The 27,225-nt window shown below is 39.9% G+C and overlaps 2 protein-coding genes across 4 annotated transcripts in view; both read right to left on the reverse strand.

Moving 5' to 3' along the window:
- Positions 1–9,022, reverse strand: part of MCOLN2 (mucolipin TRP cation channel 2) — a 55,854-nt gene extending 46,832 nt beyond the window's left edge. Inside the window, exon 1 of one of the 3 annotated variants that reach the window (XM_073234217.1) lies at positions 8,892–9,022. Coding sequence is in view for 1 of the 3 variants with exons in the window: in XM_073234215.1 (XP_073090316.1) it covers positions 8,248–8,348 (101 nt within the window). In the remaining 2 variants the exon portion in view is untranslated. Of the gene's footprint in view, positions 1–7,961; positions 8,060–8,247; positions 8,690–8,891 lie in introns of those variants that run through there. The other 2 variants (XM_073234215.1, XM_073234216.1) reach the window with 2 other exon arrangements.
- A 231-nt stretch (positions 9,023–9,253) lies between these two features.
- The window catches only part of MCOLN3 (mucolipin TRP cation channel 3), a 40,577-nt gene continuing 22,605 nt past the window's right edge, over positions 9,254–27,225 (reverse strand). Inside the window, exons 8-13 of the mRNA XM_017671267.3 lie at positions 25,125–25,237; positions 24,893–25,042; positions 21,628–21,729; positions 21,394–21,516; positions 20,398–20,604; positions 9,254–18,843 (exon numbers count right to left, since the gene is read on the reverse strand). Of these exons, the coding sequence (XP_017526756.2) occupies positions 18,709–18,843; positions 20,398–20,604; positions 21,394–21,516; positions 21,628–21,729; positions 24,893–25,042; positions 25,125–25,237 (830 nt within the window). The 3' untranslated portion in view covers positions 9,254–18,708. The remainder of the gene's footprint in view (positions 18,844–20,397; positions 20,605–21,393; positions 21,517–21,627; positions 21,730–24,892; positions 25,043–25,124; positions 25,238–27,225) is intronic.

Raw genomic sequence — 27,225 nt, forward strand, 5'->3', positions numbered from 1 at the left:
TGGGACTCCTGTCAGTGACTTTCTTCTCCCAGAGACATCCTCTTGTTCTAACCGACACTGGTTGCTTTCCAATCCAATCCCTGTTCAGAGGCATCTGTTTGGGAATCCCCTTCACTGCCTTCCTGAGCTGGATTCTACCCTTACCTCTTTCTTGGCTCCCACATTGTGTGGACTGTATCCTTCAAACCTTCCTGTGAAAGGAAGCCTGGAAGGTAAAAAAGTAAAAAAAAAAGCCTGGAAAGTCAAAGTCCTTTCATGACAGACACTGCGAGTTGCCCACCCAGTATCCATTCTTCCTGTCTTCCTGATTTAATTAAGGGCAAGACATATATTAATACCCAAGGATAAAACAATTCTATATCAAGGCTAGACAAGAACTTAGGGCCATGGTTTTCAAACTCGCTGCACACTGAGTCACCTGGGGTGGCCAAAAATCCCAGTGCCCAGCTTCTACACAGACAGAATTCTGGCCTAACTAGTGTTAACGGTCATCTGATGGAATGAACCCAACATTTACCTCCTTAAGGTACCTTTGTGCTTCAGATTCTTTAGAGCACGCACTGGATTTCCATTCATCCTACTGAGACAGAGACCATGAGCTTAGACAGAATAGGGTGAGGGCCTCCGGAAAAAGCAAGGCAGGATATTTGCAGTCAGAGCAGTGTAACTACATGCAAGGAAACCCCCTACCAAAACTGTGTTAAACGTTAAGCTCTAGGGTCATTCTTCAGTGAGATCAGTTAATATTCTCCAGATAAAGAAGAGTAGCACATGTTTTTATTATGCTAATCATTTGTAATCATGTATAAGATTCACCTTAGCATGCTAAAGACCCAGGCCCAAGTGCTGTCTTTCCTCCTTCAGATCTGATGAGGTGACTTTGCAAACTGGGCTACTAATTTAGCATGCAGACCCAGCTGTAGAAACATAATAAAAGGCACCTTAAAGATAAGATTGCATTTTAACACCCAGGAAGTTTAAGAAGATTCTTAACTTACTCTTTAGCAAACAGACAATACCTCAGCCAACCTTGGGGGCTGGGCAGGTGGCCTTTTGATATGCTCCTAGACCAAGAGGCCAGTATCCCATGGAGAAATCAGAGCAGTAAATTTCTTGTGTTAAGTTTTAATATTCAGGGACCACTTAACAAGTCCACACCCCTAAGACTTTTATCCGATTCCCAAAAATCTCAACTGCCTATAAAACCTCTAGACAACGCACCACTATGGGCTCTCTTGTCCCCTCCTGGTGTGAGCCAGTAGCTCTGTCTGTCCTTTCACTGTATCTCTCAAAAAACGTCTCCCTGGCTCTCCTACCTTGACTGTTAGCTAAGTTCATTCTTCGACTATGCAAACAAGAACCCCGGCATCACTACTCCACAGAAACTGCTCAGAGTGAACCATCTCCTGCTGCAGATTCCAACAGCTGTGGCTTAGCGAATTACGGCATTTGATGCAGTGGACCTTTACGCCCCTAGGACAACCTCTCTCTGCTTCTAGGAGGCCCCTCTGCCGGAGTCCTGCTCCAGCGGGTCCAGAGGTCCCTGAAGGATGAATGGTGTTGGCGAACAAGTGAGGACACAGACATTAGCAGAGATGCTAAGCTGGCCATTTATTGACAGAAACTTCAAGCATTACATAGGGACTGGTTACATAAAGTCATCATAAAATCATCATAAAGCATGCGTCATTAGGTATTTTTTGGCATAATCTACTTCTTGAAATGTTCCCCTGCTTTTCTAACCATGAAAGATCATCATGGTCTTTTACTCAAGATTTTTCTGTTGTTCTTTTACTTTTAGATTCTAATCTCAGGTTAAATTTCTACAGAGCAACACAGTGTCTTGTAAATGTGTCTTAAAATTTGCTTAATCTAGGAAAGGTCATTTTAAAATTGGTCTCTTACCTAGACTCTCTGCGGGGGCATTTTTTTTCTATAGTTCCCTGAAACCAGTTACAGTAGAATGAGCAGCAGTCATTCTTTTGATCTTGGCTACAACAACGCTTACTGTAATCTCTATAGTACTGGGTCATAAGGAGACTACACCAAGATATTTGGCCTCTGCCAACAAGGCTCCCATCTGCTCTCTTGACCCATACCTTATGATGGTCATCTCTTATTTCTCCTGGGGGCCAAGTTGGCCTGGGAGTTGTACCCTAAATTCACCTGAAACTTCTTTTATTTCCAAACCCAGGGATAATAACCCACCGGCCTGGGGGGAATGTGTAGGCTTTTATTTTCTTTTTAGATGAGGGATTATCTTGACACAAGCTGGGTTTTTATGATTGATCTATGGTTCCTAACAGTCCTTTCCCGGGGGCTTCCTTCATTGGCTCATTATGAGGCCCTTCCTTAGGAATGGTCCGTGGGGCCATGTTCTGATTCATGGGGGCTGTTTGGACTAGGGGAATAGTCAAATTAAGCAATAGAAGAGATATCAGTAGCCTCCCCTTTGGAGGCCCGCTGTGTGGTATCCATCCATTAGCCTCCTGGGCTATGCCATCAGGCAGGTGGTGTAGCTTGGCTCCCGGCACCCCCCACACCTGGTGTTCTTCCTACCTCACTGGGCCTTTCTCAGTCTCCTGGGATGGCTTCTCTTCCATCTGAATTTATATGCCAAAGTGCCTCAGGACACAGCCCAGGACTCTTCTGTCCTCTGTCCTCCCTTCTAAAAGAGTTTGTCCAGTCCTATGGCTTTAAATATGATTCACATAATGTGGACTTTCATATTTTATCTCCAGCAAATTTTTCTTGAACAGACTCCCTTACCCAAGCTCTTCCTTGAAACTCCACCCACATGTCTGATAGATTTCTCAAACCAACCTTTTACCACCTTCTCCACCCATCTCTCAATGCAGTGACCATACATATGCATCCAGATGTTTCATCTGTAATCCCTTATCCTGTCAGTGGTTTTCCACCTTGGCTGCACTGTAGAATAACCCAGGGACTTTGAAAAGGTTTTAGTATCAGGCTTCTAGCTCCAAACATTCTGATTTAACTGGTATCCAGGTATGAGCTGGGCAACCAGATTTTGATTAGCTCTCCAGATAATTCTAATGTGTAGTAAAGTACAGGAAGTTTTGTTTCAGAGACATGCTTTGATTTCTCCTTTTCTTCAACTCTCAAACCCAGTGGATCAAGTCTTCCTTTAAAATATACCATGGAGTGGTCCCCATTTCTCTCTATCCACTGAAGCTTCTGAGCACCATCACTGCTCACTTGACAACTACAGCAGCCTCCCAAATCTCCACATAGTAGCCAAAGGGGTAATTTTAAAAGCTTAAGTCAGATATTACCTCCCTGCTTTAAACCCTTTAGTGGCCTCTGACTGCTCTCAGACTAAAATCCAGTCCTCCTACCATTGCCTAGAAGTGAACTGTCCACTCCTTCCCATTCCCTCTCTTTCCCTTCCTTATTACCCTGTGGCTTCCTTCTTGGCCCTGGAACATTTCCTGCTCTGGGCATTTGTATTTGCTGTTGCATCTGTCCTGCTGCTCCCCCAACTCTCTATATGTCCGGCTCCTCCTCATCCTTCACTTCTCAGCTGAAATGTATCTCTTTAGAGAGGGCTCCTTGGGCACTCCATAAAAGTGACCTTCCCCACTGCCTCTCTCATTAGTTAATTTCCTTCATAATTAAGATCACAATCTTTATTGTTCTTCCTTTATAAGAACTTCATGAAGCCCAGTCTTGCTGACCACTACATTCCCCAGCATACAACAGAGCACCCAACACATAGTAGCTGTTCAGTGAATAGTTGTTAGAAAAAATGAATGAATGAATGAATGAGACAATAACTGACTACATGAACTTTTCCTTGGCTAGTACCTGTTCACATCAAATGATAATAAAACTCCTAAAACAACAATCATAGAAAATCTAAAAATGACAAACTGAATTAAAAATACACTGAAAACTCTTGCTTAAGATACATTAGTAGGTTTTAAGTAATTTAGTTACTTGGTTTGCTGATAGAAATCCTACTTTGTTTCAATTAATATTCCTAAGGTCTTTCCAAAGAATGAATTTTTCAATGAATTGTTATGAAAACTTGTAATCCCTTGAGGATATAGAAAACTGGAGTCCTCCCTCAAACCAAAACCAAAAATAAAACTTAGACACATTAAAAAAAATAAAATTGATGCATAAGATACAGAATTTTTTAAAATACAATATAAATGCCTTTCTAAGCATGAGAAAATTAAGAAAACAATAAAAATTACATTTCTTAACACAAAAAATTTAAGACTTCAGAAAGTTAAAAGACAGACTGGGAAAAATATGTATACAATATTTTCAAACAGACAAAAATTGAGTATCTAAAACCTGTGGAGAGCTCAAAACTATTATTAATAAGAAAAAGGCAGCCCAATATAAAAATAGGCAAAGGATATGAACAGGCCAGTGAACATTTAACAAACAAAAATATATTAACAGTCAGATTGGTGCAAATCTATCTGAAATTGTATTTATCAATAATGAAAGAAAGTTTTGAAGGAAAAATAAACTTCTGAAGGGCATTGGCATTGGAGAATATCTTTGATGTGGAAATCAAACTTCTATGGATTTATATTACAAACGTTTAAACTGGTCAAAAAGATGGCTATAGCAATGTTCATTGCAACCCTATGACCTAAATGACCTAAAGATGTCTACGACATGTTAAATTTTTAAGTTACAAAATAAATATATTGAGATCTCATTTTTCAAAAAATGCCATTATTTATCTCTGAATACAGACATTTTTAAAGTCTAGAAGTAAGTAAATCAGAAAAAAAAATCTTGGTTATCTCTGTGAGATAGTATTATAGGTAATCTTAATTTTCTTCAGGTTTTCCATAATATCTTGATTTTTGGTGATTACCTTGTAAATTCTTGAGTTATTATGAGTTAAAATAAACTACTTCAAAAATAAAGAGTTTAATGATATGTACCAGGTAGTCAAGTATTTCCCTGCCCCAGATCTGTGTGTGGTGAATGGGAGGTGGAGAGTGGGGGGAAGTAAATGCAGAGGCTAAAACTCAGCAATGACCATGTTGGTCGGAGGGTGACCATGTTGAGTCACGAGACTCTGTGGCAGATGGAACTTTTTAGAACAATCCCAGCAACTCCCACATTGTGGATCTGTTTTTTTTTTTAACTTCAATTTCTATAATGAACTGATATTCTAATGATTTCCCAATTACAAGAGAGACAGATAAAGAAATGTCCAGAGAGCTGAGGTTCTGGGGTAGTTCGGCCCCAATTAAAGAAACCTTGGTTACCTTCCCAGCACAGCTCTCACAACATGAATGGCATGCTCATTCTAATCCTGAGAAGCACCCAGAAGAAACACTGTAGGGGCTTTTCGTTTTCCACTAGAGCCACCCACACAAGATGAATGTGTTACAGTTTTCAGGAATCTCCCTAAAGACAACTGTGCCACATGAGTTCCTAGAAAATCATCACTCATTACCACTTTGCTGCTTCAGGTCAGCAGGAAAGCAGAACTATGGCTGAGCTTTTTAAAAGTGCTTGTTCTGAACATCCTACACACCCTTTGAAACTATATCCTGAAGAATCAGCTCTTTGGGTCAGAGATAAATAAAGCAAAACTCCATTCCTCAGCAGTACATAATTTCAAATGTAGTGATAGCTGGAGAAAATGAATGGAATTGTGGCATTCCTTACATTTTTCTTTCTCTAATAGTCTCATAAATGCCCAATTTAACAGAGTCATGCTGATGACCCTCCCTAAGGAAAAGTAAAATTAAAGGAAATTATAAAGTTATAATTAGTCATTTTTCTCTCACACTAGGGAATGAGTTTACTTTACTTTTGGAGAAGTCCACCTCAGTGTCAGCTGGGGAATCCCTAGATTAACCCTATCTCTAGTTCCTATAGGCAATGTGATTTTTTTTTAAAGCTCCTCATTTAAATAGCAGGTCTTCCGGAATTACACTGAGACAGTTTTCCAGAATCTTTAGCCCCACCAGTCACCAATTATTGCCTGAGAGACTTTTTGGCTGAAACCACCAGACATAATCAAGGAGAGAGAACAAAATACAGCCTTCAAAGGTGAAGAAAGAAAGCAATCCCCCCGAAAGAATATTGGCAACACACTCCCAAAACTGTCTTTTCACACCAGGAAAAGGAGGCTGAGACCCAAGCTCAAAACAGAGCAGAAAGCTCAACTAGAGGGAGGCTGAGGAAAGGAGGGATATAGCCCCCGGGAGGATTGCCAGTGCAAACAAGTAAACCAAAACATGGCTTTAAACATGTGATCCTGGAAGGACTGCAGTTTGATACAGAGAATGAAGTCTGAAAGTAAAATTACTTTCTTTATGAAATCGGTAACATTTGATGAAACGAGCTTAGTGAAGGGTGGTTTCATTCTCTAGAAACGACATGTGGAACCCAGACTCAGGCCTCAGCCAGAGAACAGTCCAGCCTTAGGGATGATCCCCTTTTAATTTTCATAGCCAAAAGCGTTTTCTTTGGCCACTAACTTTGAAAACTGTAGCCACAAGAAGTCACCCATTTTTCAACTGTGCTTTAAGAATTGTCTTATTCTGGGTTTCACTTCACTAACAGAGACCTAATTGGTGACACTGGCTTGAGGATATGAGCATCCCTGACTTTCCGTTCTGTATTTGTCACTCCATTCCAAATGTGTCCCCCTACTCTGCCCACTTGCTTCATTAGGATATTTTACATGTATTATTTCACTGTTATAAACAATACTTCTGATGTTTTTTGGGAGAAAAGAACATGGCCTCCTCAAACATTCATCTGGATTTATCAATTTTTAAGTACATAAGATTAAATAAAATTGGCATTATTCTAGTGGCCTCTGCATGGGAATGGTCAGGGTAAGCATGGGAAATGTGCCTGCTTTTCAAGGATCCAGGCCACAAAACTTGGTTTATGGAAGGTTTGCTGAAGGAAAAGGGAAAGTTCAGGGCAATGGGAGTTTGACTCATCTTAAAATATGAAGAAGAAGATGAGCTAAAATTTTGAGACTGCTGATTCAGTAAGGAGGAGTTTCTGGGTTCCCCCAAACCTGGGCTGCTTAGTTTGTGCAGTTTCTGAAAATGCGAAGTCCACATCATTCCTCTGGGGAGAAGAATGCATTTGATCCCTTCAACATAAAATAACAGAATTTACATCCTAACAGCCACAGAAAACCTCCCCCACCCTTCTCTTACTGACCCCTTCTTCATTCTCACTTTACAATGACCCACAATGCTGTTTCCCACTGGTACGTACAAGCAGGCATATATTTCCACTTCAAATCTGAATTCCTTCGAAAGCTATTTATGTGAACATCCAAGCATGTGTCTTATACTGCAAGAATAGGCACTTCTAACAATACTTACTGGATATGACTAAACCATTTGAGTCCTGAAGGAAATGTGCTAAGAAAAATACTGGAGTCAAGAGAAGAAAATAGATTATACACCACACCCACGATGAGTACGAGCCTGTCTGTCAGTCTAAGCAGAAGACAGTAAATGGACCCAGAGTGGATTTGCTTGCTATCTTTTAGGACAGTGCTTTTAGAGCTAAGTAGATGCAAGAAATGTGTAACTTCTAACCATCTGCCCCATTAGAAATAGACACATAACATTAAAAGAGATGGTTTATACTCAGTCATTCCCTTGTAACATTCACAGGTATCTAGTTGTCCAAAAAGTTATGTCTTCCAGTTCAAATTTGGTCTTTCAAAAGTCTAAAAAATACATACCATACTTGCTTGGAATTAGTTAAATACTTATCTGGATAGACACCAGAGATCAAGTAAATTTTCCTCTTGAATTCTGGCTTTCCATGATAGCATTACGTCCATTTATAATAGTGAGAACGCCATGCAGTAAAGGCCGGAAAGTGTCTATACTATTTTAAGGAAGTTTAAGCGTCCACGACTGTTATTTGTTTTGCGAGCAGGGAAGGGGGAGCCAAAGCGTGTTCGTACTCACCAATCCGGCTCAGCTGCGCCCTCGGCAGCGCCATCAGGCTGAACTGTGCGCATTTTCATAACGGCAGAGGAACTGGGGTTAACCACACAACCACCCTCCTACCTGAGGAAAAGGCGAGTTTGTTACGGTAGGCAGCCCAGCCTTAGTTAACCAACTGCAAGCAGTTCATATAAGCATTCCCAAGGCACCAGGGATTCTGCTCTAGTTTAGACCAGACAGTAGAGCCATCCACTAGAGGATTTCTCCAGAGTCTGACATCCTGAAAGATACAGCTTGGGCGCCTCACCTGACGGCGAACTTGCAAACACCTGATCCCCTCTCTGGCTTCCAGGCCTGCGGAAGGTGGTAAGACTGCAGTGTCAGGCATCGGCCCTCAAAACTTCCCATGGCTTTCAGAATTCGCAGCAGGAAAAACGGTTCAGATCACACGCACTTTGGCGTCACCGGGACGGCCTCCCTGCAGCTGGAGCCCTTCTAGAAGCGCCCTTCCCGCCAGCCGCCGCGTGCACTCCCACCCCGGCCCCAGAGCGGGTGGGCGGCCACTGCCCGGGCGGCATGGCCAGGGGTCTGCCAGGCTGGTCTGCGCGCGCCGGGAGGGAACCTGCGCGGAGCCAGCGCTCCAGTCCCGCCCCAGAGTCAGCACCTCCGGCGCGCGCCGTCCCTTCCAGCCCCGGCTGGGCTAGCCGGGTGGCCGGCGGACAGCTTCTCAACTTGGTGCCCTACGGAATTTTCCACGTGGAAGAGAGCTGGCCTCTAGAAGCCCGGGAGGCGGGCGGCAGCGCGGCGGAGCCAGGCGGGGGCGGGGGAGACGGCGCGGAGGTGCGGACGCGAGAAGCCCCGGGAAGGAAAGCCGCCCGGGGAGGGAGCCGGGAATGGAGGGGTCCCCTGGCACACCCGGGAGGCAGAGCCCAGCGCCCCTGGGATACTGACCTGCGGCGAGGCCCGCAGGACCGTCCTGAGGCTCCGTTCCACTCCGGCAGGTCCAGCGCCTCCACGCCGCGAGGCACGGTGCGGCCTCGAGCGGCAGGAGCAGGAGGCCGCGGGTGCGACGGCTGCACCTGCCGCGGCCGCGGGAGCCGGCCGGAGGCCCCCGCGCTGGCGCCCAGGGTGCCCACGGGCGCTGGGGCCGGCTGCTCCGCCTCCTGGGTGTCTGCCAGGAGGTAGGGCTGGGGGGAAGCGCCTTCCAAAGGGAACCGGGCGGCGGACACGGGTGCAGCCCGCGGGCCCTTCACACCGCCCCCGAGCGGCCGGGCCGCGGACTCCTCGCCCTCTGTGGCGCCTGCCTTTCAAAGTTCACTCTTTCCGTGATTTTCCACTCTTCCCTTGTTTTCTCCATCCATTCTTTTGTCCGTCTCTTAGTCGTTTCTATTTTGATGCGTACCTGACTCGGTGCAAGCGGAAGACTGGGTCCTATGGACCCCGGGATAAGAGACACGCGGCCCTTTCCCTCTAGGGTTTCACATTGAACTGAGGAGTTCATTCTGACAAGTTCGTTTCTTTCGGCGCGTTTCTCTTCTAAAAGTGTATGATCACAAAACCCTGTGACAAGGGTCGTGTTTCGGAGACGTTAAAAGAGTTCGGGAGCACGAGGAAAGGAAAAACGAGTGGCCTTTCGCTGGCGTCGAGAAGCTGGGTAATCCTCCTGCGCGGTCAGTGAGTGTCCTCGTTGCCCAGAGCGGGGACAGAGGGATGGCACAGGACCCGAGCTGCGGGACTCCTCAAACCCAAGCTCCTGGTTGCTCTTCCCTCCCGGTGCACGAAAGGAGGACGCCTGTGGGAGACCAAACATGTCGCAGAGATGAGGGTCGCAGTCACCTGCCAGAATGCCATGCTCAACCGACCTGGCAGTTTGGACCCAGCCGACAGCCTCTTTTCCAGGAGACCTGTGTCTACTTTTCATGTGTTAGCAGCAGAGAAAGTCTCGAGTTCCAGAACTACGATGTTCAGCAAGTGTTTAAAAGGCCTATGGGTTTAGCTAGGGCAGAGAATATTCTGCCAGGTAATTAATATGCATCTCCAGGTAGCTTGGACAGAACCATATATATATTTTTCTATAACCTAAGTATAAAAAAGCATACAGAACTAACCCTTTTTGAAAGCCACTTCCAATAGGCTATTAGGCAAAATGCCTTATTTTAGAACCCCTTTCATCAAAAGTGCCCCTTCAGTGAAGAGAAGAAGCTTGGAAGATTTAAATATTCTAAATTAGTAAATTCATTCACAATAGATATTGAACTTTTCCACTTTCAAAAAGCCACCGTTTATGGTAAAAATCTTGGCTTATTTCTCACTTGGATGTATTCTCATATTGTTTTGTGCTATACTTTGTTCCATTCAAACATCTGTGTTCTGTTCTGTTCATCTGACTCAAATTTATAATGACCAGTAACCAAATGACCCAAGAATCTTCTGCTCAATCTGTACTATAACATGGAATTTTACATTTACAGGCCAATGGTCTTGAATTTGTCTAGCAGGTTGCCTCCATATGAAAGCTTCACTGATGTACAATGCTGGAGGCAATTTTTTTTTAAGTAGTTTAGAGAATGGTAAGACAGGTCAATAGCAAAAAATGCAACATTTATTTAGGATAGGCAGACAAGAACAATATTCAGTGTGAAGTTTATATGCAGGAAGAATGAATAAAATAGGAGGAAAAAATGGTGCCTTTTATTAATTTAACTGTTGACATCCTAGTTTTTGTTGTTGTGCAGATAGTCTTTGTATAGGCTAGATGTCAATCCCTTGCCAGGTTCATACATTATAAATATCTTCTTCCAGTCTACACCAGTCCCTTAACTTTGTCCATGGTGTTCTTCCTTGAATGATAGTTCATAATTTCGATCTCATGCTTTTGTAACCTTACGACTTTCTCTACCCCTAGGTCACAAATACTCTTCTGCATTTTATGTATTTTATTGTTATCCTTCATATCAAAGTCCATTTTACTTCATATTTACATATGGTAGGAGACAGGAAGGCAGCTCAATTTTTCTACATACCTAAGTCAGTTTTCAACAAACTGTCTTATGAATCAGGGGTTGGCAAGCCCTGTCTATAAAGGGCTAGATAATACATATTTTAGGCTTTGGGGCTGTACTGTCTTTGTTGCAACTGCTCACCTCTGCAGTTGTAGTGCAAAGGCAGCCACAGATAATATGTAAAAAAAAGAGAGTGGTTGTATTTCACATCATGACATATTATTCTTATTTCAGTTTCTTAAGGATAGACTTTATTTTTTAAAGCCATTGTAGGTTCATAACAAAATTGAACAGAAAGCACAGAGAGTTCTCATATCTCCCTGCCCCCACATTTGCACAACCTTCTCTACTATCACCATCCCACACGACTGGTACATTTGTTCCAGTCAATGAACCTGACACGTCATCCATCAAGTCCATACTTTACATTAGGGCATACTCTTATTGTCGTACAGTCTCTGGGTTTTGACAAATGTATAATGCCATGTATCCACCATTATTGTTTCATATAGAGTAACTTTACTACCTGCTACAGACTGAATGCTTGTGTCCTCTGCAAAATTCTTATGTGAAATCCTAAAATCCAGTGATGGTATTTGGAGGTGGAGCCTTTGGTAAATGACTAGGTGATGGGGATTGAGCCCTTATTAATGGATTAGTGTCTCTATAAAAGAGGTCCTGGAGAGCCCCCTTGCTCCCTTCCACAGTGTGAGGACACAGCAAAAAGACAGCTGTCTATGAACCTGAAAAGGAGCTCTTATCCGGCACCAAATCTACTCACTTCTTGTGAACTGTGAGAAATACATTCTGTTATTTATAAGCCACTCAGTTTATATATCCTGTTATAGCAGTCCAAAAGGACTAAGACCCTGCCCTTATAATCCACTGTTTTCTACCTTTCATTTCTCCCCATCCCCCAAACCCTGACAACCATTGATCTTTTCACCCTCTCTATAGTTTTAACTTTTCAAGAATGTCATCAGTGGGATTCACATAGTATGCAGCCTTTTCAGATTGACTTCTTTCACTTAGTAATACGCGCTTAAAACTGCTCTCTTTTCCTTGCTTGATAACTCAATTCTTTTTAGTGCTCTCTGGATATACCACAGTGTATTTATCCATTCATCTACTGAAGGAGGACATCTGATTGCTGCCAAGTTTTGGCAATTATGATAAAAGCTGCTAGAAACATCCCATTGCAGGTTTTTCTGTGGACATAACTTTTTCAACTCACTTGGGTAAATACCAAGGAGCATGACTGCTGGATTGTACTGTAAGAGTATTGTTTTGTTTACAAACTGCCCAATCCTTTTCTGAAGTGGCTGTATCATTTTGCATTCCTAATCAGAAACAAATGAGAGTTACTGTTGTTCTACATCCTCACCAGCAAAATGAGAGTTATTGTTGCTCCATATCCTCACCTGCACCTGGTGTTGTCAGTGTTTTGGATTTTGGCTATTCTAGTAAGTGTGTGGTGGTAACTCATTGTTTATTTAATTTGTGATTCTCTGATAACATATAATGTTGAACTATTTTTCATATGTTTGATATCTGTGTATCTTCTTTAGTGAGGTGCCTTCTTAGGTCTTTGACCATTTTTAAATCAGGTTGTTTTTATTGTTGACTTTAAAGGGTTCTTCGTATATTTTGTATAATCATCCTTCATCAGGTATCTTTTGCAAACATTTTTTCCTAGTTTGTGGCTTGTCTTGTCATTCTCTTGACAGCGTTTTTTACAGAGCAAAAGTTCTTATGTTAATGATGTCCATCTTGTCAGTTCTTTCTTTCATGTGTTGTGCTTTTGGTGTATCTAAAAAGTTGTTATCATAACCAAGGTCATCTTGATTTTCTCCTATGTTATCTTTTGGAGTTCTATTGTTTTGAATTTATATTTACATCCATCATCCATTTTGAGTTAATTTTTGTGAAAGGTGTTAGATCTGTTCTGTTGTCTAGCTGTATGTTTTTGCACATAAACGTCCAGTTGTTCTAGCACCATTTGTTGAAAAGACTATCTTTTCTCTATTGAATTGCCTTTGCTTCTTGTCAAAGATCAGTTGACTACATCTGTGTGGCTCTATTTCTGGGCTTTTTATTCTGTTCCATTGCCCTATTTGTCTATTCTTTCACCAGTATCACACTTTCTTAACTACTGTGGCTTTAAAGTAAGTCTTGATGTAAGGTAGTATCAATATTCCAACTTTGTTCTTTGATATCATATTGGCTATTCTGCATCTTTTTCCTCTTTGTATAACCTTTAAAATCAGTTTGTGGATATCCACAAAATAATTGCTAGGAATTTACTTAGATTGTGTTGAATCTATAGATCAAGTTAGGAAGAACTGATATCAAGTCAATACTGAGTCTTCTTATCTATCAACATGGAATATTTCCCCAGTCATATAGTTCTTTGATTTTTCTCACAAGGATTATAGGTTTCCTAATATAGATCTTGTACATATTTTGTTAGCTTTATAACTAAGTATTTAATTTGGGGGAGTACTAATGTAAATGGTACTGTGTTTTTAATGTAAAATTCTGACATTTTATTGTTGCCATATAAGAAAGCAATTGACTTTTATATATTAACCTTGTATCCTACTGTTACCAATGGAGAAGTTACTATTCTTCCCAGGATCATGTTTCCGAGGCAATGAAGAATGAAATCAGCAGACAAGAGTATAGAGCAACCAGCAAAGTTTGTAATGAGGAATGAAAAGAAAAGGACTCCCACAAATTGGGAGGGGCTTCAAAGACGACTGTCATTAGGACTGCAATGTCTACAGGCTTAAAGCATCTGGAAATCAGGGAGTCAAATTTACATGATTGGTGGGGTCTTATTGGTAGGGCTGAGATGGGCTGGAAAACTCTCTTGTTTCTCAGGCTGCACTTTCCAGATGTCCAGGATGTGGTTCCTTGTTAACTGCAAAGCCTTGACCCCAGCTCCCTCCTGCCTGTGCTTTACTGGGGCCTTGAGCTCTATCTGCCTGTGTCCCACTAACACCTATTTCACTACAACCTTGTTGTAATCACTTATTAGTTCCAATTTTTTATCCATTCTTTCAGATTTTCTGCATAGACAATGATGTCATCTGCAAACCAATTCTGTTTTATTTTTTCCCTCTCAGTGTATATACCTTTTATTTCCTTTTCTTGCCTTACTGCATTAGCTAGGACTTCCAGTATGATGTTGAAAATGAGTGATGAGAGAGTACATCCTTGCCTTGTTGTTGATCTTAGTCAGAAAGCTCCTAGTTTTTCTCCATTAAGTATGATGTTAGATGTAGGTTTTTTTTGTAGATGTTTTTTTTATCAAGTAGAGGATGTTCACCTCTATTCCTAGTTTGCTGATAGTTATTTTACACTGAATGGGTACTAGGTTTGTCAAATGCTTTTTCTGCATGTATTGACATGACTGTGATTTTGTTTTCTTAGCTTTTTGATGTGATGGATTATATTAATTGATTTTTGAATACTGAACCAGCCTTTCATACCTGGGAATAAATTCCACTTCATTATGTTATATAATTCTTTTTATACATTGTTGGATTCAATCTACTAATATTTTTGTTGAGGATTTTGCATTTATGTTCATGAGAGATATTGGTCTCTAGTTTTTTTTTCTTGTAATGTCTTTGTCTGGTTTTGGTATTAAGATACTACTGGCTTCAAAAAATGAGTTAGGAAGTATTCCATCTGTTTCAATCTTCTGGAAGAGATTGTAGAGAATTAGTGTAATTTTCCCTTAAATTTATTGTAGAATTCACCAGTGAACCCATCTGGGATGGGTACTTTCAGTTTTGGAAGGTTATTAATTATTGATTCAATTTCCTTAATTGATATGGGCCAATTAGATTGCTGATGTGATTTCTTGTGCAAATTTTGGCAATTGTGTCCTTGAAGGAGCTGGTCTATTTCATTCAGGTTTTCAAAATTGTGAGCATAGAGTTCATGATATTCCTTTATTTTCCCTTTAATGCCCATGGGATCTGTAGTGATGCTTTCTCTTTCATTTCAGATATTAGTAATCTGAATCTTCTTTTTTCTTAGTGAGCCTGGCTATAGCCTTATCAATTTTATTGATGTTTTGAAAGAACCAGCTTTTGATTTCATTTATTTTCTCTACTGATTTCCTGTTTTCAATTTCATTGATTTCTATTCTGATTTTATTATTTCTTTTCTTCTGCTTATTTTGGATTCAATTTGCTCTTCTTTTTCTAGTTTCCTAAAAAGGAAAGATTGGATGTTAATTTTAGATCTTCTTTTCTAATATATGAGCTCAAAACTATAAATTTCTCTCTAGGCACTGCTTTTGCTGCATCTCACAATTTCTGATAAGGCTTGTTTTCATTTTCATTTAGTTCAAAATGTTTTAAAATTTCTCTTAAGACTTTTTCCTTGACTCAGGTGTAATTTATGTTTTTTTCAGTGATTTAAAAATAGAAAAACCATTCTAGCTCAAAAGCCTTAAAAAATCAGGTAGCTTATAGGCCATAGTTTGCCAACCACTATTTTAAAAGCCTCTTCTTTCCCCTTGCTTTCTGGTGATGGCTTTATCTTATAACAGGTTTCCAAATATACATGAGTATATTTCTGAGCTCTATATCCCATTCATTGGTCTCTTAGTTTGATTCTCTGTTAATACTATATAAATACTATTTTAATTTTTTTAGTATAAAACTGTAGTATTGCTTAGTATTAGGTAGAATGAAGCTCTCCTTTCTCTTCAAACTTGACTTTGTTATTCTTGGACTTTTCACTTCATATGAATTTTAGTATTGATTTTTTTAATTTCATAAAAGCACTTTGAATTTTTATTGTTGTTTTATTGTTGTTCATACCAATTATATTGTTGTTATTGATGTTGTTCATAGTAGTTCATAGACTGATATGAAATCTTTACTCTGCTAAGTTGCCCCCATTCAGCATATATTATCTCTGCAATTATTCAGGTCTTCTTTTATGTCTTTTAATAGAGTTTTTGAAATTTTCTCTAGGAAGGATTACTACTTGCTACCTTAGGTTAATTGCTTGATAATTTATAATTTTGTTTCTGTTGTGAATGATGTCTAGATGTTAATAGTGGAGAGGAAGCTTAGAGAATTGTTAAAATGATCTTACATCTGACAACCTTGTTGCATCCTCTTAACTAGTTTGGTAAGTTGTTAATTCTATTAGCTTTTCTGTGTATATCATCATATCTTTAAAAAATGAAAATTTTGTCTTTTCTACTAATCCATCACCTCTCTGTTTGCATGTATTAATTTAATTTGGAAATGGTGTGCTGACCAAAGGATTAAAACTCAATATGTATTATATATTCAAAGCTTTATTGAAGTAACAGAAGAAAATGACACCTGAACTGTTTAAAAAAAATGTGGCATCATTAAAATCAAAGTTCACCTGAAAAAGATTGTAACAGACAATAGAAATCCTAAGATATCTATTTTGATGCCTATTAAGTCTCTTACTTAGAGTTATTCTGTTGACTAATATGGTCGAGAAATAGAAGGCCAGTCCATATCTTGAGCCCATGAACATTTCCTCATTTGTAGCTCCAACAAAAGGATTTAATTGTTCCTGGGCCAGCTCTGGGCCATGCAGCCACCATTAACCAGAATCAGAATCACCTGGTATGCCTGCTAAACTATAGATTCCTGGTCTCCCTCAAGACTTGACAAATAAGAAATCTCTGCTGGTACTACCTACATATCTAAAATTTTAACAAGATTTCCTGGTGATTCTTATGTCCACAAGCTTGAGAATCATTATGGGGTGGGAGGGAGGAGGGCAGAGAACCTGACCTCCAGACAAATGGGTATTGCCAACAAAAGTCCAGCCCCAATCTCCTTTTTGCTCCCCCAGTCTAAAAGCCCAGGAGAAGAAATGACTTACATTTTCAATTCTTACACTATGTTGACATACATTATGTTACATATATACATAGAAAAGGAACACTAAAATGACTGGCCTATAACTTATCTGCTTACACAGATCAAGCTATCATAGTGGTTTGGGGACAGTTCAAAATATCAGTGCTGTTTCTTTCAGGAAACAGATATTCTCTCATGGGCATTATTACTGAAAATAAGGACTTGGAATTTATCAGGGACTCCTGCCATAATAAAATGACTTGAAGAATCATGAGATATGAAGGTTCCAAGTTATTGGCTGTAATTCCACAGCAGAAACATGATGACTTCAGGGCAAAGTAAAACTCCAGACCCAACACTGGGTCAGTGGTTTCATGTTTCCATTGAAGTATTGCTTCTAATCCAGAAGTCTCACAAGGAGTAAAGAAAAGCATTTATCAGATAATAAACATGATTCCAAGATTCACAATGCATTCTAGTGAATTCTAAAATTGTGATATAAATGTTAGAACTGGACAAAAGATAAATATACTTACCTAGAGATTTAGATTTTCTGTTTTTTAAAAGCCACAGGTACTACAAAAATAGTTTATACTCATTGTAAAGCCTCACATTTGAACACTTAAGAATTTAACATTTCTACTTGCTACCTTAGGTTAATTGCTGGATAATTTATAATTTTGTTTCTGTTGTGAGTGATGCCAATCACTGTTTTAAAAGCCTCTTCTTTTTCCTTTTAAAAGCCTCTTCCTTTCCCCTAAAATACTATGTTAATAAGATTTCAGTGTCTCAAGGTTATCTTCATTTAGTCCTTAAGACAAATAATTTAACAAATCAGTTTACTTAAAAAAAAAGAGTTTACTTTGAAAAAACTTTCATTGCACATCATTGAATTCATTTCTATTTGAATAAATAGCATATAATACAAGAATTCGTGTTGTGAAAATCCCTGAAACTTCTAATCAATGGTCTGTTAGGTGTGGAGGCTTGCTTTTAATGTCTTTTTAAGGCCTACATCCCCCACTTATTTTTAAAGTTTGAGCATAATTGTTTTCCAAAATATGTTTAATGTGAGTTATAGAACATCTCCCCCAAGAAACCACAGTTCCTGACCCCAAACACTATTCTTTTCCGAGAAACTGAACGTGCCTCTAATGGGCACAGTAAATCAGTTTTTCAGAAGGCCATGCAAGTACTAAGAATATAATCATTGTGGAATTGAAATTGCATTTGGTATGCACTTTAGTTTTCATATATGTATAGAATATACAAGTTTCAAGTTTGTACTTAAACACTGAAGAAGAAGAGAAAACTTACACACGAATGCTTAAAAACCCAGTCCTTTCGACAACTAAAAGCAGCCAGGTAACAGTTGTCCTTCAGAATCAAATATTAGGCTGTTACCTGGTGGTGGTTCTTGCTTGCTTAGTCTACCCTTTAAGAGAAGGTTTTAAAATGCAATGATTACTGGATATATAGCAATCAACCTCTGTCTCGGGGATGGAACCCTGAGAGTGGTCCAGGCCAGGGTTAGTGAGCTATCTGAAGTCAAACCAGGCATTATTTTCCACTGATGACACAGCACAGTCAGAATAGCTAGAAGAAAAAATGTAAAAGCTAGAGGAAAGAGGGCCATTCTAAAGCTATGGCAAAATAAACAAGAAAGCTTCCCTCATTAAGGTTAGTTGTTTTTTAAATAAACCAAACATAAAGCTACAAAGACATTAAATATTGCTTTTAAAAATATAAACATAGTTCTTAATGGATTATAGCCATCAATTTGCTCAAAATAGTATTAGTCTTTGAATGCATTACACCTGATCTTAAAGTATCTATACAGTCTCCCAACTCAGCCCCCTTTATTTCCCTTGAGAGCACAGATTAGCCTGATAGCTACTTTTTACAACAGCAGATTATAGATACTGGAGGGTCATCTTCTAATCTGTATTTTCCAGAATTGGGTAGATGTTTGCACTCTGATATAAATGTACGCAGGTCAGTCTCTGGGAAGCCATGTTGTTGGTAATGCTATACAGAAGAATAAAAAAAGCTCTCAGTAATAAGTCCCTTGAAACAGCTTTATTCCAAATTCAAAATAGATCATTGGCAAGGTAGGGCATCTCTCTAGAGGGAGAAGCTAATCCCTTCCAAAGTATTTTTAGGGAGATACAGCCTCTGGGGCAATTTTTAGGTTCCACTAAGGTAAAGTAGGTCTAAGATTCTTCAGGGCTCACTTTGGCTCTCTTTTGTGGGTCTGGTTCAACCCCAAAAAGGCATGTTGGATCTGAGGGTGAGCCCTTCTTCCAGGGAGAATCCAGCCTGCACTTCCTTTTGGAGTCTCTCTTCCAGACAGACAGGTTTGTCTAAGGGCCTTGTATTAATATCAGTTTGGGATCTAAGATCTCTGGAATATGTCCTGACCCCAGATAGCATCAGAAATAACTTGCCCATTTGGTTATTATGGAAAGAGGTAAATATGTAAACTATGAGTCTAAGGCTTGTGTCAACAGTCTAAGGCATGTTACTTTTGGGAAGTCAGATGTTACCCTTGAGTAACATAGTTCTCTATGTGTAGAGTTGAAGGTAGTGAATTTTTAGAGCACCATGGGGAGGGATTTGGACAGGTACAACTACATTCATTCCCAGTCACCTTAATGACTCTAAGCACATACCTGGCCAAGCAAGTATTAAGGACAGCAAGTTCCTAAAATCTGATTCAGTAAAAATGAAGTCTGGCCCTGACTTCATGAGCAAGCTACTCATAACTATCAGCTCATAACCTATCGACTCTTCATGGCTTTCTCTTTATCCCTAAGAACATTCAAACTGCATCAAGTTTCATTACCCATCTCATACCCAGAAAGAAAAGTCCCCAAGTGGAAGTGTCTATACCAGTTTTATACCTAATAGTATAAGGTTATCAGAAATTTAAGTATATATGGACATTTACTCTGCCTTTCCATATTTCAAAGGGCTTAAAACTGATTCTTAAAATATCCCATGTGAGTGACAATAAGAATGATAACAGCTTTTCAAATCATGCTTCTGACTGTATAAAGCATACATGGCTATTGCTTGTCATATCGACCCCTCTACTGTTCTGGAAACCAGGTCTCATGCAGGGCTTTGCAAAGAGTAATGGGTTCGTGTTGTATACTTGAAACCAATATAAATTGTATATCGACTATACTTCAATACAAAAAAGGTAACAGGTTCAGTTACAGCACACTCCAAATGGAGAGGTCAGTTTTTTCTTTGTAAAAATTGGATTTTTAAAGGTCCCTATAACAATTTGGCTTTCTGAAATGCCATCTGTTTCATTCAGCCAATACCCTCTGGTCCTTATATTTCTAATAAAAGGTTAGAAGACTTGTTTGAAAAAACAAAATTACTTAGAGATCAACTTTCAACATTATAGAATTCTATTTCTCTGTTTCTGTTTCTCAGTATTTAAAATTGAAGTCCTTTTCTAGTCTAAAATAATTAACTTTCCACTGGTGTTCCTCCCCTTTAGGAACTATATTTTATTGCTACTCTACAAGTTCTGGAAAAAATGCTTGTACTTATGGCTCTTGAACCTACCTTAATTGTTTCATATGTATCAGTGATCAGCGCTATGAAAAGACTTAAAACCATATATATGAAGAGGCTGATGAATGAGTAGAGGTAGATTCTGCTAAACAACCAGACCAAGTAACTTTTTTGCTGCATATTTGCAAATGTGGCAAACATATCATCTCCATTTATCAGAGAGAAAAGGCACTCAGAGACAATGTTCAGAGAACGGAACTGAAAAAAGAAAAGAGAACAGTTGACTTTCTTCCATGTTCTTTTCCACTGGAGACTCATCCATAATGCCATATTAAAAATAGGGGAACTGGATATCCCAAGTTACCCTTGCAAACCAATAAGCTGAGGTAACTATAAGCATTTGCCTGGAGATACAGCATGTATGAGTCTGCTGTGTTTCTGGAACAGGCAGCCTCTTCTTGATACTGTTCCTAAGAGGAGCAGCTGAACTGAAGCAGACGGGCTGGTCTGCAAGCTCAGGGCTTTTCTGAGTCCAGCCTTACCCTCCCTTTTACCTCCATAGAAAGAGGTCCTTGAAATGTTTCTGCAGAGATACCCAAGTCCCAACCTGCATGGTCTTAGTTTTCATTTTAAAAATTCATTCTTTCAAGATAGTGAAATTACAGTCAAGACTAACTCTGGTAACAAAGTTTTCAAGTATTTCTACAAGTTTCTCCCCATACTACTTTTTCAATAAAGTCACATTTCAAGGTTTACCCAAATAGCTTACTGTAGTATATATTCATGAATCAAATTGACTAAATTTGATTTTTCTGGTGGTAAAAAGGACTTAATTATCTGACATATTCCACAAAGTGAGTTGAAGTAGTTGAGTCAATCAATTCTCTGAAGCTGGTCACACTAGTTTATAAGCATGCAACAGATATAATACTTTCAACATTTTCAGGCTGAATCACAAAATGAAAGGAGCTCATTTTAAAAGGATAATAAGCCACTGGCACTATGCTAGGAGCTTACTAATACTAGGAAAAAAGTGTTTATTGGTACCTTATCATGGTAAGGGCCCAGCACAATCCATCCACAGAAGCAATAGCCTAAATAAATCATAGCTGCACAGCAACAGAACCTGATGACACTGGGCAGTGCTGCCTGCAGGGTCAGAATAAGGAGCTGGGAAGATAAAGAGAGGTCATTAGGATCCCTTCACCCTTCAGCCAAAGCAATGTAATAACTTTGAAAGATGGAAATGTCGACATCATGGAGATTGATGCAATTCCTTACATTGTACTTCTGAAAGAAACCGAGGTATCGGATGACTCCAAGCCACACAAGCATGGTAGAGGTCCCAAGAAGTATGCTACAGACATCATAACTCGCTAGACTCTAAAGCACAATGCAAAATAATAATCAGATTATATGGCAGAAATTCAGCTGAGCACAACATATTTATTGGGTCGCTATGAGGCAGGCTCTAAGTGCTATGGACAAAGCAGTGAACAGACAAAATTCCCTGCCCTCATGAAGCTCATATTCTAGTGGGGGCGGGAGAGGGGGAGAAAGGGCAGAAATACATGAACACAACCCTTGGTACCTTAGCTGGTGGTAAGTCTGAGGGGAAAATTCTGAGAAGGCAGTAAGGAATGACTAAGCGGTTGCATTTTAAATAGGGTGATCTGAAAAGGAGGCCTTGGAGCAAAGACCTGAGGGGAGGGAGGGGGCAAGCCAAGCAAAAACTCTAGGAGAAGAGTGTTTCAGGTACATCAACCAGTAAGTACAAAGGCCGCCAGGCAGGAGGGCGCCCGGCAAGACAATGAGTCAGGCTGGAGTGAGCAATGGGAGCGAGCACGGACTCACAGAGGCAGGAGCAGGTGATTCCAGGCCTCATGGGACATTTCACAACTTTGTCTTTTACTCTGAATAGGGAGTGGGGAGCTTTGAACAGGAGTGATAACGATCAAATGTGGGCTGTGTGGTTGGGAGCAGATGGTGGGCAGAGTGATGGTGGGCGATTGCAGTCCCGTAGGTAAGAGGTGACAATGGCTTGGGTCAAACAGGGAATAGGGAAGTGAAGAGGTGGTTTTTGAAAGTAAATCAATAGAATTTTCTCTTAGATTTGATGCAGAGGAGAGAGGATTAGCAAAAGAGAAGAGTAAAGGTGGAATCTATGGTTGTTGTCTTGAGCAATGAAAAGAGTTCCCACTGCTGAAGTTAGAGAGGTCATGAACAAGCAGGTTTAGACTGTGGAGGTGGAGATTTTAGGAGTTCTGATTTAGGTATGTCAAATTTGAGAGGCCAAGTAGACATTGAAATGAAGATGTGGAATAGACATTTGGGTATTTGAGACTGGAGCTCAGGGAAATATTCCAAGCTGGAAATATAGATTCGGAAATCATTGGCAAACAGATACTATTTAAAGCCATGGGAAGGGATGAGATCGCCAAGACAGTAGCAGAAAAAAAGGTATTAAAACACTTTAATACAAGAGAGATGGGAGGGAACCAGAGAAGGATAGTCAGAAGACCAGCCTGTGACTGAAGATGAAAACCAGGTCAGTGATTAGAACAGCAACAAACTGCACAACAAAGAGGGAGTGTTTGCAGTGTTAAACGCTGCTGATAGGTCAAGGAGAGGATAAATAATTGATTATTGATAATTGATAATTAGTATAGCAATATAGGAGGTCACTGGAAAGAATGCTTTCTATAGAGTGGCAGGGCAGCCTGATTGGAACAGATATAAGATAGAATGGAAGAAACAGAATTGGAAATGAGATTAACTACTCTTTTGAGGTCTTTTGCTATATAAAGGGAAGCAGAGAAATGGGGAAGTAGCTGGAGGGAGAAATAGGTTGAGATTTTGTCTTTTCAGAAAAGTGAAAAAAAGTTGCTAATAGAAATAATGTGGTGGAGAATGGGAAATTGATGATGCACATGAAAAGAAGAAGAGTAGCTGGAGCTAAGCCTTGGAGTAAGCAAGCAGAGACAGTATTTGGTAGGCATGGGGAGGACAGCAGCCTGAGGAATGTATCCACAGCAACAGAGAAAAGGCTGTGTATTGAGGACTGACGCAGGTAGGGAGATGAAGGAAGTGAGACTTCATGGTATTGAGGACTGACACAGGTAGGGAGATGAAGGAAGTGAGACTTTGTGGAATTTCTATTCTTTTCTGCTGTTTTTGTGAAACAGGAAGGAAAGTCATCAACTGAGAATTAGGATGGGCAGGGATGTTACAGGTTTCAGGAGGGGCGAAAACATATGAAATGATCATCTCTAAGACAGGGGAGGGAATGGTCTAGAAAACAGTAGAAAGATTGCTGGACATCATTAGGAACTCACTGAGGTAATTCATAGTCGAGGTTGGTAAAAATAGGGATTTGCTGCAAATCCTCTCACTTCTCTTTTTGTTTTCCTTAAAGTTAAAACTCTATTCCAGTGATAAATGCTACAGTTGCACAAGGCAGCACTTGTTCAATGTCAACCCAAACCCATTCTCAGTTTCCAAGGCATATTCCTGCTCTGTATGCCCCAACACCCCTTGCAGTTAAATGTAACTAATTCTGTCCAGCGGGATGCGGGCAGAAATGAAGGCTGCCGTCCCTGAGCCAAGGCTGTAAGACTGTGGGAGAGCTACAGCCATACTATGACTTTCCTTCCACCAGTTGCAACCTGTTTGTGAGGTGAGCTGGCATCAATCACACCATCTGAGTGAGCTCTTAATGGCCAGTAGAGAAACAAGATGGGAAGAACTTGGGTCCCTAATTGTGTGAAGCTGAGTGACTTGCCAACTTGGAAAACCCACCCTAACTATTCCTGTCTTATCTGAGCCATTGCATCTGGGGTCTCTGCCCAGGAATCGGAACCATGATAGGGTCCCCCACGTGGCTCATACTCACACTTTGTTGTAGTCAAGGCTAAAAAAATACAAATTTGAACAAACTTAGTTTGAATAATATTAGTTTTTTCATTCAATGTTTTGCTTTGGCGGGAGGGTTGATTTCTAGGCTGCATTAACCCTAACTTAAAATAGAAAGCTTTGTGGCACATCAAGGGGAAAAGTAAGAGCCCTGAACGTCCTGAACTTGAATGGACAAAGGAAAGCAACTACAGGTACTCAGGCAGTAGCGTCTTGGCCTTACACTCTCTTTCAGCCCTATTCTTTTTTGTTGAAGATTCTGGCATTTCTGGAAAGAACAACAAAAACACCTCTCATCTCAGTTACCCCAGTCTGTGCATGAATTTTGGTGTGTGTAAGAATCCATAGGCCCTGTCCCCAGAGTTCAGATTCAAGTTCAGAGTCAGTAGTTCTCATACAGGTAATTCTTCCCCGGCACCCAGATGATTCTGATGCAGAGGCTTAGGTATCACTTTGTAAAAAGTCTACATGAGAGATTTCCTGGCTAGACATGAGAAAATTACAGTTACAGATTTTAAATTCACTTGATACAATGTTTGATAGAAATCGCTTACTCTGTAAACTCTCCCATTCTGGAAAAATACATTACCATTGATACACATCTGAAACAGGGCATACATAGAAAAAAAATTACCTTAGCTTGGATTTCCATTTTCAGAACTGATCCAGTGATTGTCAATATGTCACTAATGATAATTGTAACGTACCATCCATTGACAAATTCCATTCTATCAGAAACAGAAACTTCCTTCTTATAGTAGAGGAGGAAAAACTTGGTATATTCCTTCAGGGAAAAGAGGGAGACAGAGTGAATTTCTCCACCCATCAAAATGTCCATAGCATTCCTTGAAAGCAACAGCCCCTACCTGCTGAAGTTGAAGTCCTCTAATCACAGATCGAATGCACAGCATCAATGAAGCCAAACATGTCAGAATTACAAAGGCATCAAAGATCATCATGTAATGAGTGTTCTTCTGAACTGGAAGGAAAGAGGATTACCTGCTTATGTAGGGGGACATTAATATGGCAACATCATTTTCTTCTTTTCATTTTTAGCCTCATTTATTTTAAGTGCTGCATTGCATACCACAATATAGATGTACAATACTCTCTACTTGTAAGGATACTGAGGTTGTCATCTGTTTTTCCCTTCTACAAACGATTTTCCAATTCCTCTTTGTGCACAGGTGCAAGTGATTCTTTTGGGGAATTAATATATAAAGGTGGATTTCTTGGATTAGGGCATATGTATATTTCTAAAAGGAGATCCTAAGAATTGCTCTCCAAAGAGATTGTGCCAATTTATATACCTACATGTATCTCCGCATCTTCTTCACCATTGGATATCAGAAATCTTTAATTCTTGCCAATCAAAAGAGCAAGTCTGTAATTCCCAATGATCTGAAATGCCATCTTTATTGGGTATCAAATTATTGTATATATTCAAGTACCATATCTTACCCCATTGATGTTCTATGTCTTTCAATGCTTAAGACAAACTCCTCTCATTATTCTTTCCTGGAATTTTTGCTGGCTATTCTTGCTTGTTTATTTTTCCATATATTGTTTAAAATCAGGTGGTCAAATTCAGATAAAAATCATACTGGTAATTTTTTGAGGAAAGGATCGTGTGAAATTTATAGACTAATTTAGAGAGAATTGATATATTCATTATGTTGAATCTCTTGTCCAAAAATATGGTATGCCTCATTAATTCAATTCTTCTTTTTGCAACCTTCAGAAATATTTTCAGACCTCATATGGATCCCTCACCCTATTCTTTTCAATAATTTGGGCAATCCAAGCATCCTTTCCACCAAGGCAACAAAGAAAAAGAGCCCTAATAAATATTCTTTCCCTTAGATTTAAAGAAAGTTCAGTCTTTTTAAAAATCACACCATCGAAGATCTTTAACAATCAGCTTGTGATCTTTTATTCTTAATACAGTTAGCTTCCCTGCCTATTCTATTACAATATACTTATCTAAGTGTACAATATGTATTTAAAACTCACTCTGTGCCAGGTGTTTTCTAAATGCTGAGGATACAGTGAACAAGATAGAAAAGGCCATCAACCTTGTGGAACTTCTACTGCAGCCAGAGAAGCAATGAAATAAATAAGCAAATAAACAAAATGCTCTTATATAGGGGCAAGTGATATGAAGAAAATAAAGCATAATAGCTACCATCTATCAATGCCACACATTGTTCTAAGCACTTTATTTGATCCTCACAGCAACCCCCGTGAGGTGGGTATGATTATTCCCACTTTGCAGATAGAAACCTGAAGCACAAAGAGGTCACAGAACTTGCCAAGGTTACACAGCCAGTAAGTAGCAGAATCAGGATTCAAATGTTTGCAATCTGTCTCCAGCATTTGTTCCTCTATATTGGTGGTTCTTGGCATCCCTTGGGAACTTGTTAGAAGCAAATACTCTCTAGCCTTACTCTAGACCCACTGAATCAGAAATTGCATTTTCACAAGTTCTCTAGGTGACACTAAATTTTGAGAACTACTGCTCTTATACGAGGGAGGTTTGTGTTGGGGGATGGAGAGAAGAGAGGCTCATTTACATTGCACAGTAAGCGAAGGCCTCACCAACTGGGCAGTAGGTTTCAGGTGAGAGCAGAGTAATGAGGCAGAGCCACCCATTCAGGGCTTCTGGAGAATCATAAATACAAAGTCCTGGCCAGCATGAGTGGAGACAAGTCAACAGAGACATCTCAGCCATAGCCTGGTCTGCTACAGAGTTTGTCTTTATTTAACAAGTTAGACTACTTTCTACCGATAAAGATAAGCACTTAAATCTCTGTAACAAAACATCCCATTAATGTTGGCCAAGGGGCATCTTATTATTACCAAAATGTCTAAATCATCTTTAGAAAAACTTAAAAATTAAGAAACAAATATTTGAGAAAAATCCTATATGCCAGATATTTTTATATGCTCTCATTTTTCCCTATTCTT

The sequence above is a fragment of the Manis javanica genome, chromosome 4 (assembly GCF_040802235.1).
Source record: "Manis javanica isolate MJ-LG chromosome 4, MJ_LKY, whole genome shotgun sequence".
NCBI classification, from domain to species: Eukaryota; Metazoa; Chordata; class Mammalia; order Pholidota; family Manidae; genus Manis; species Manis javanica.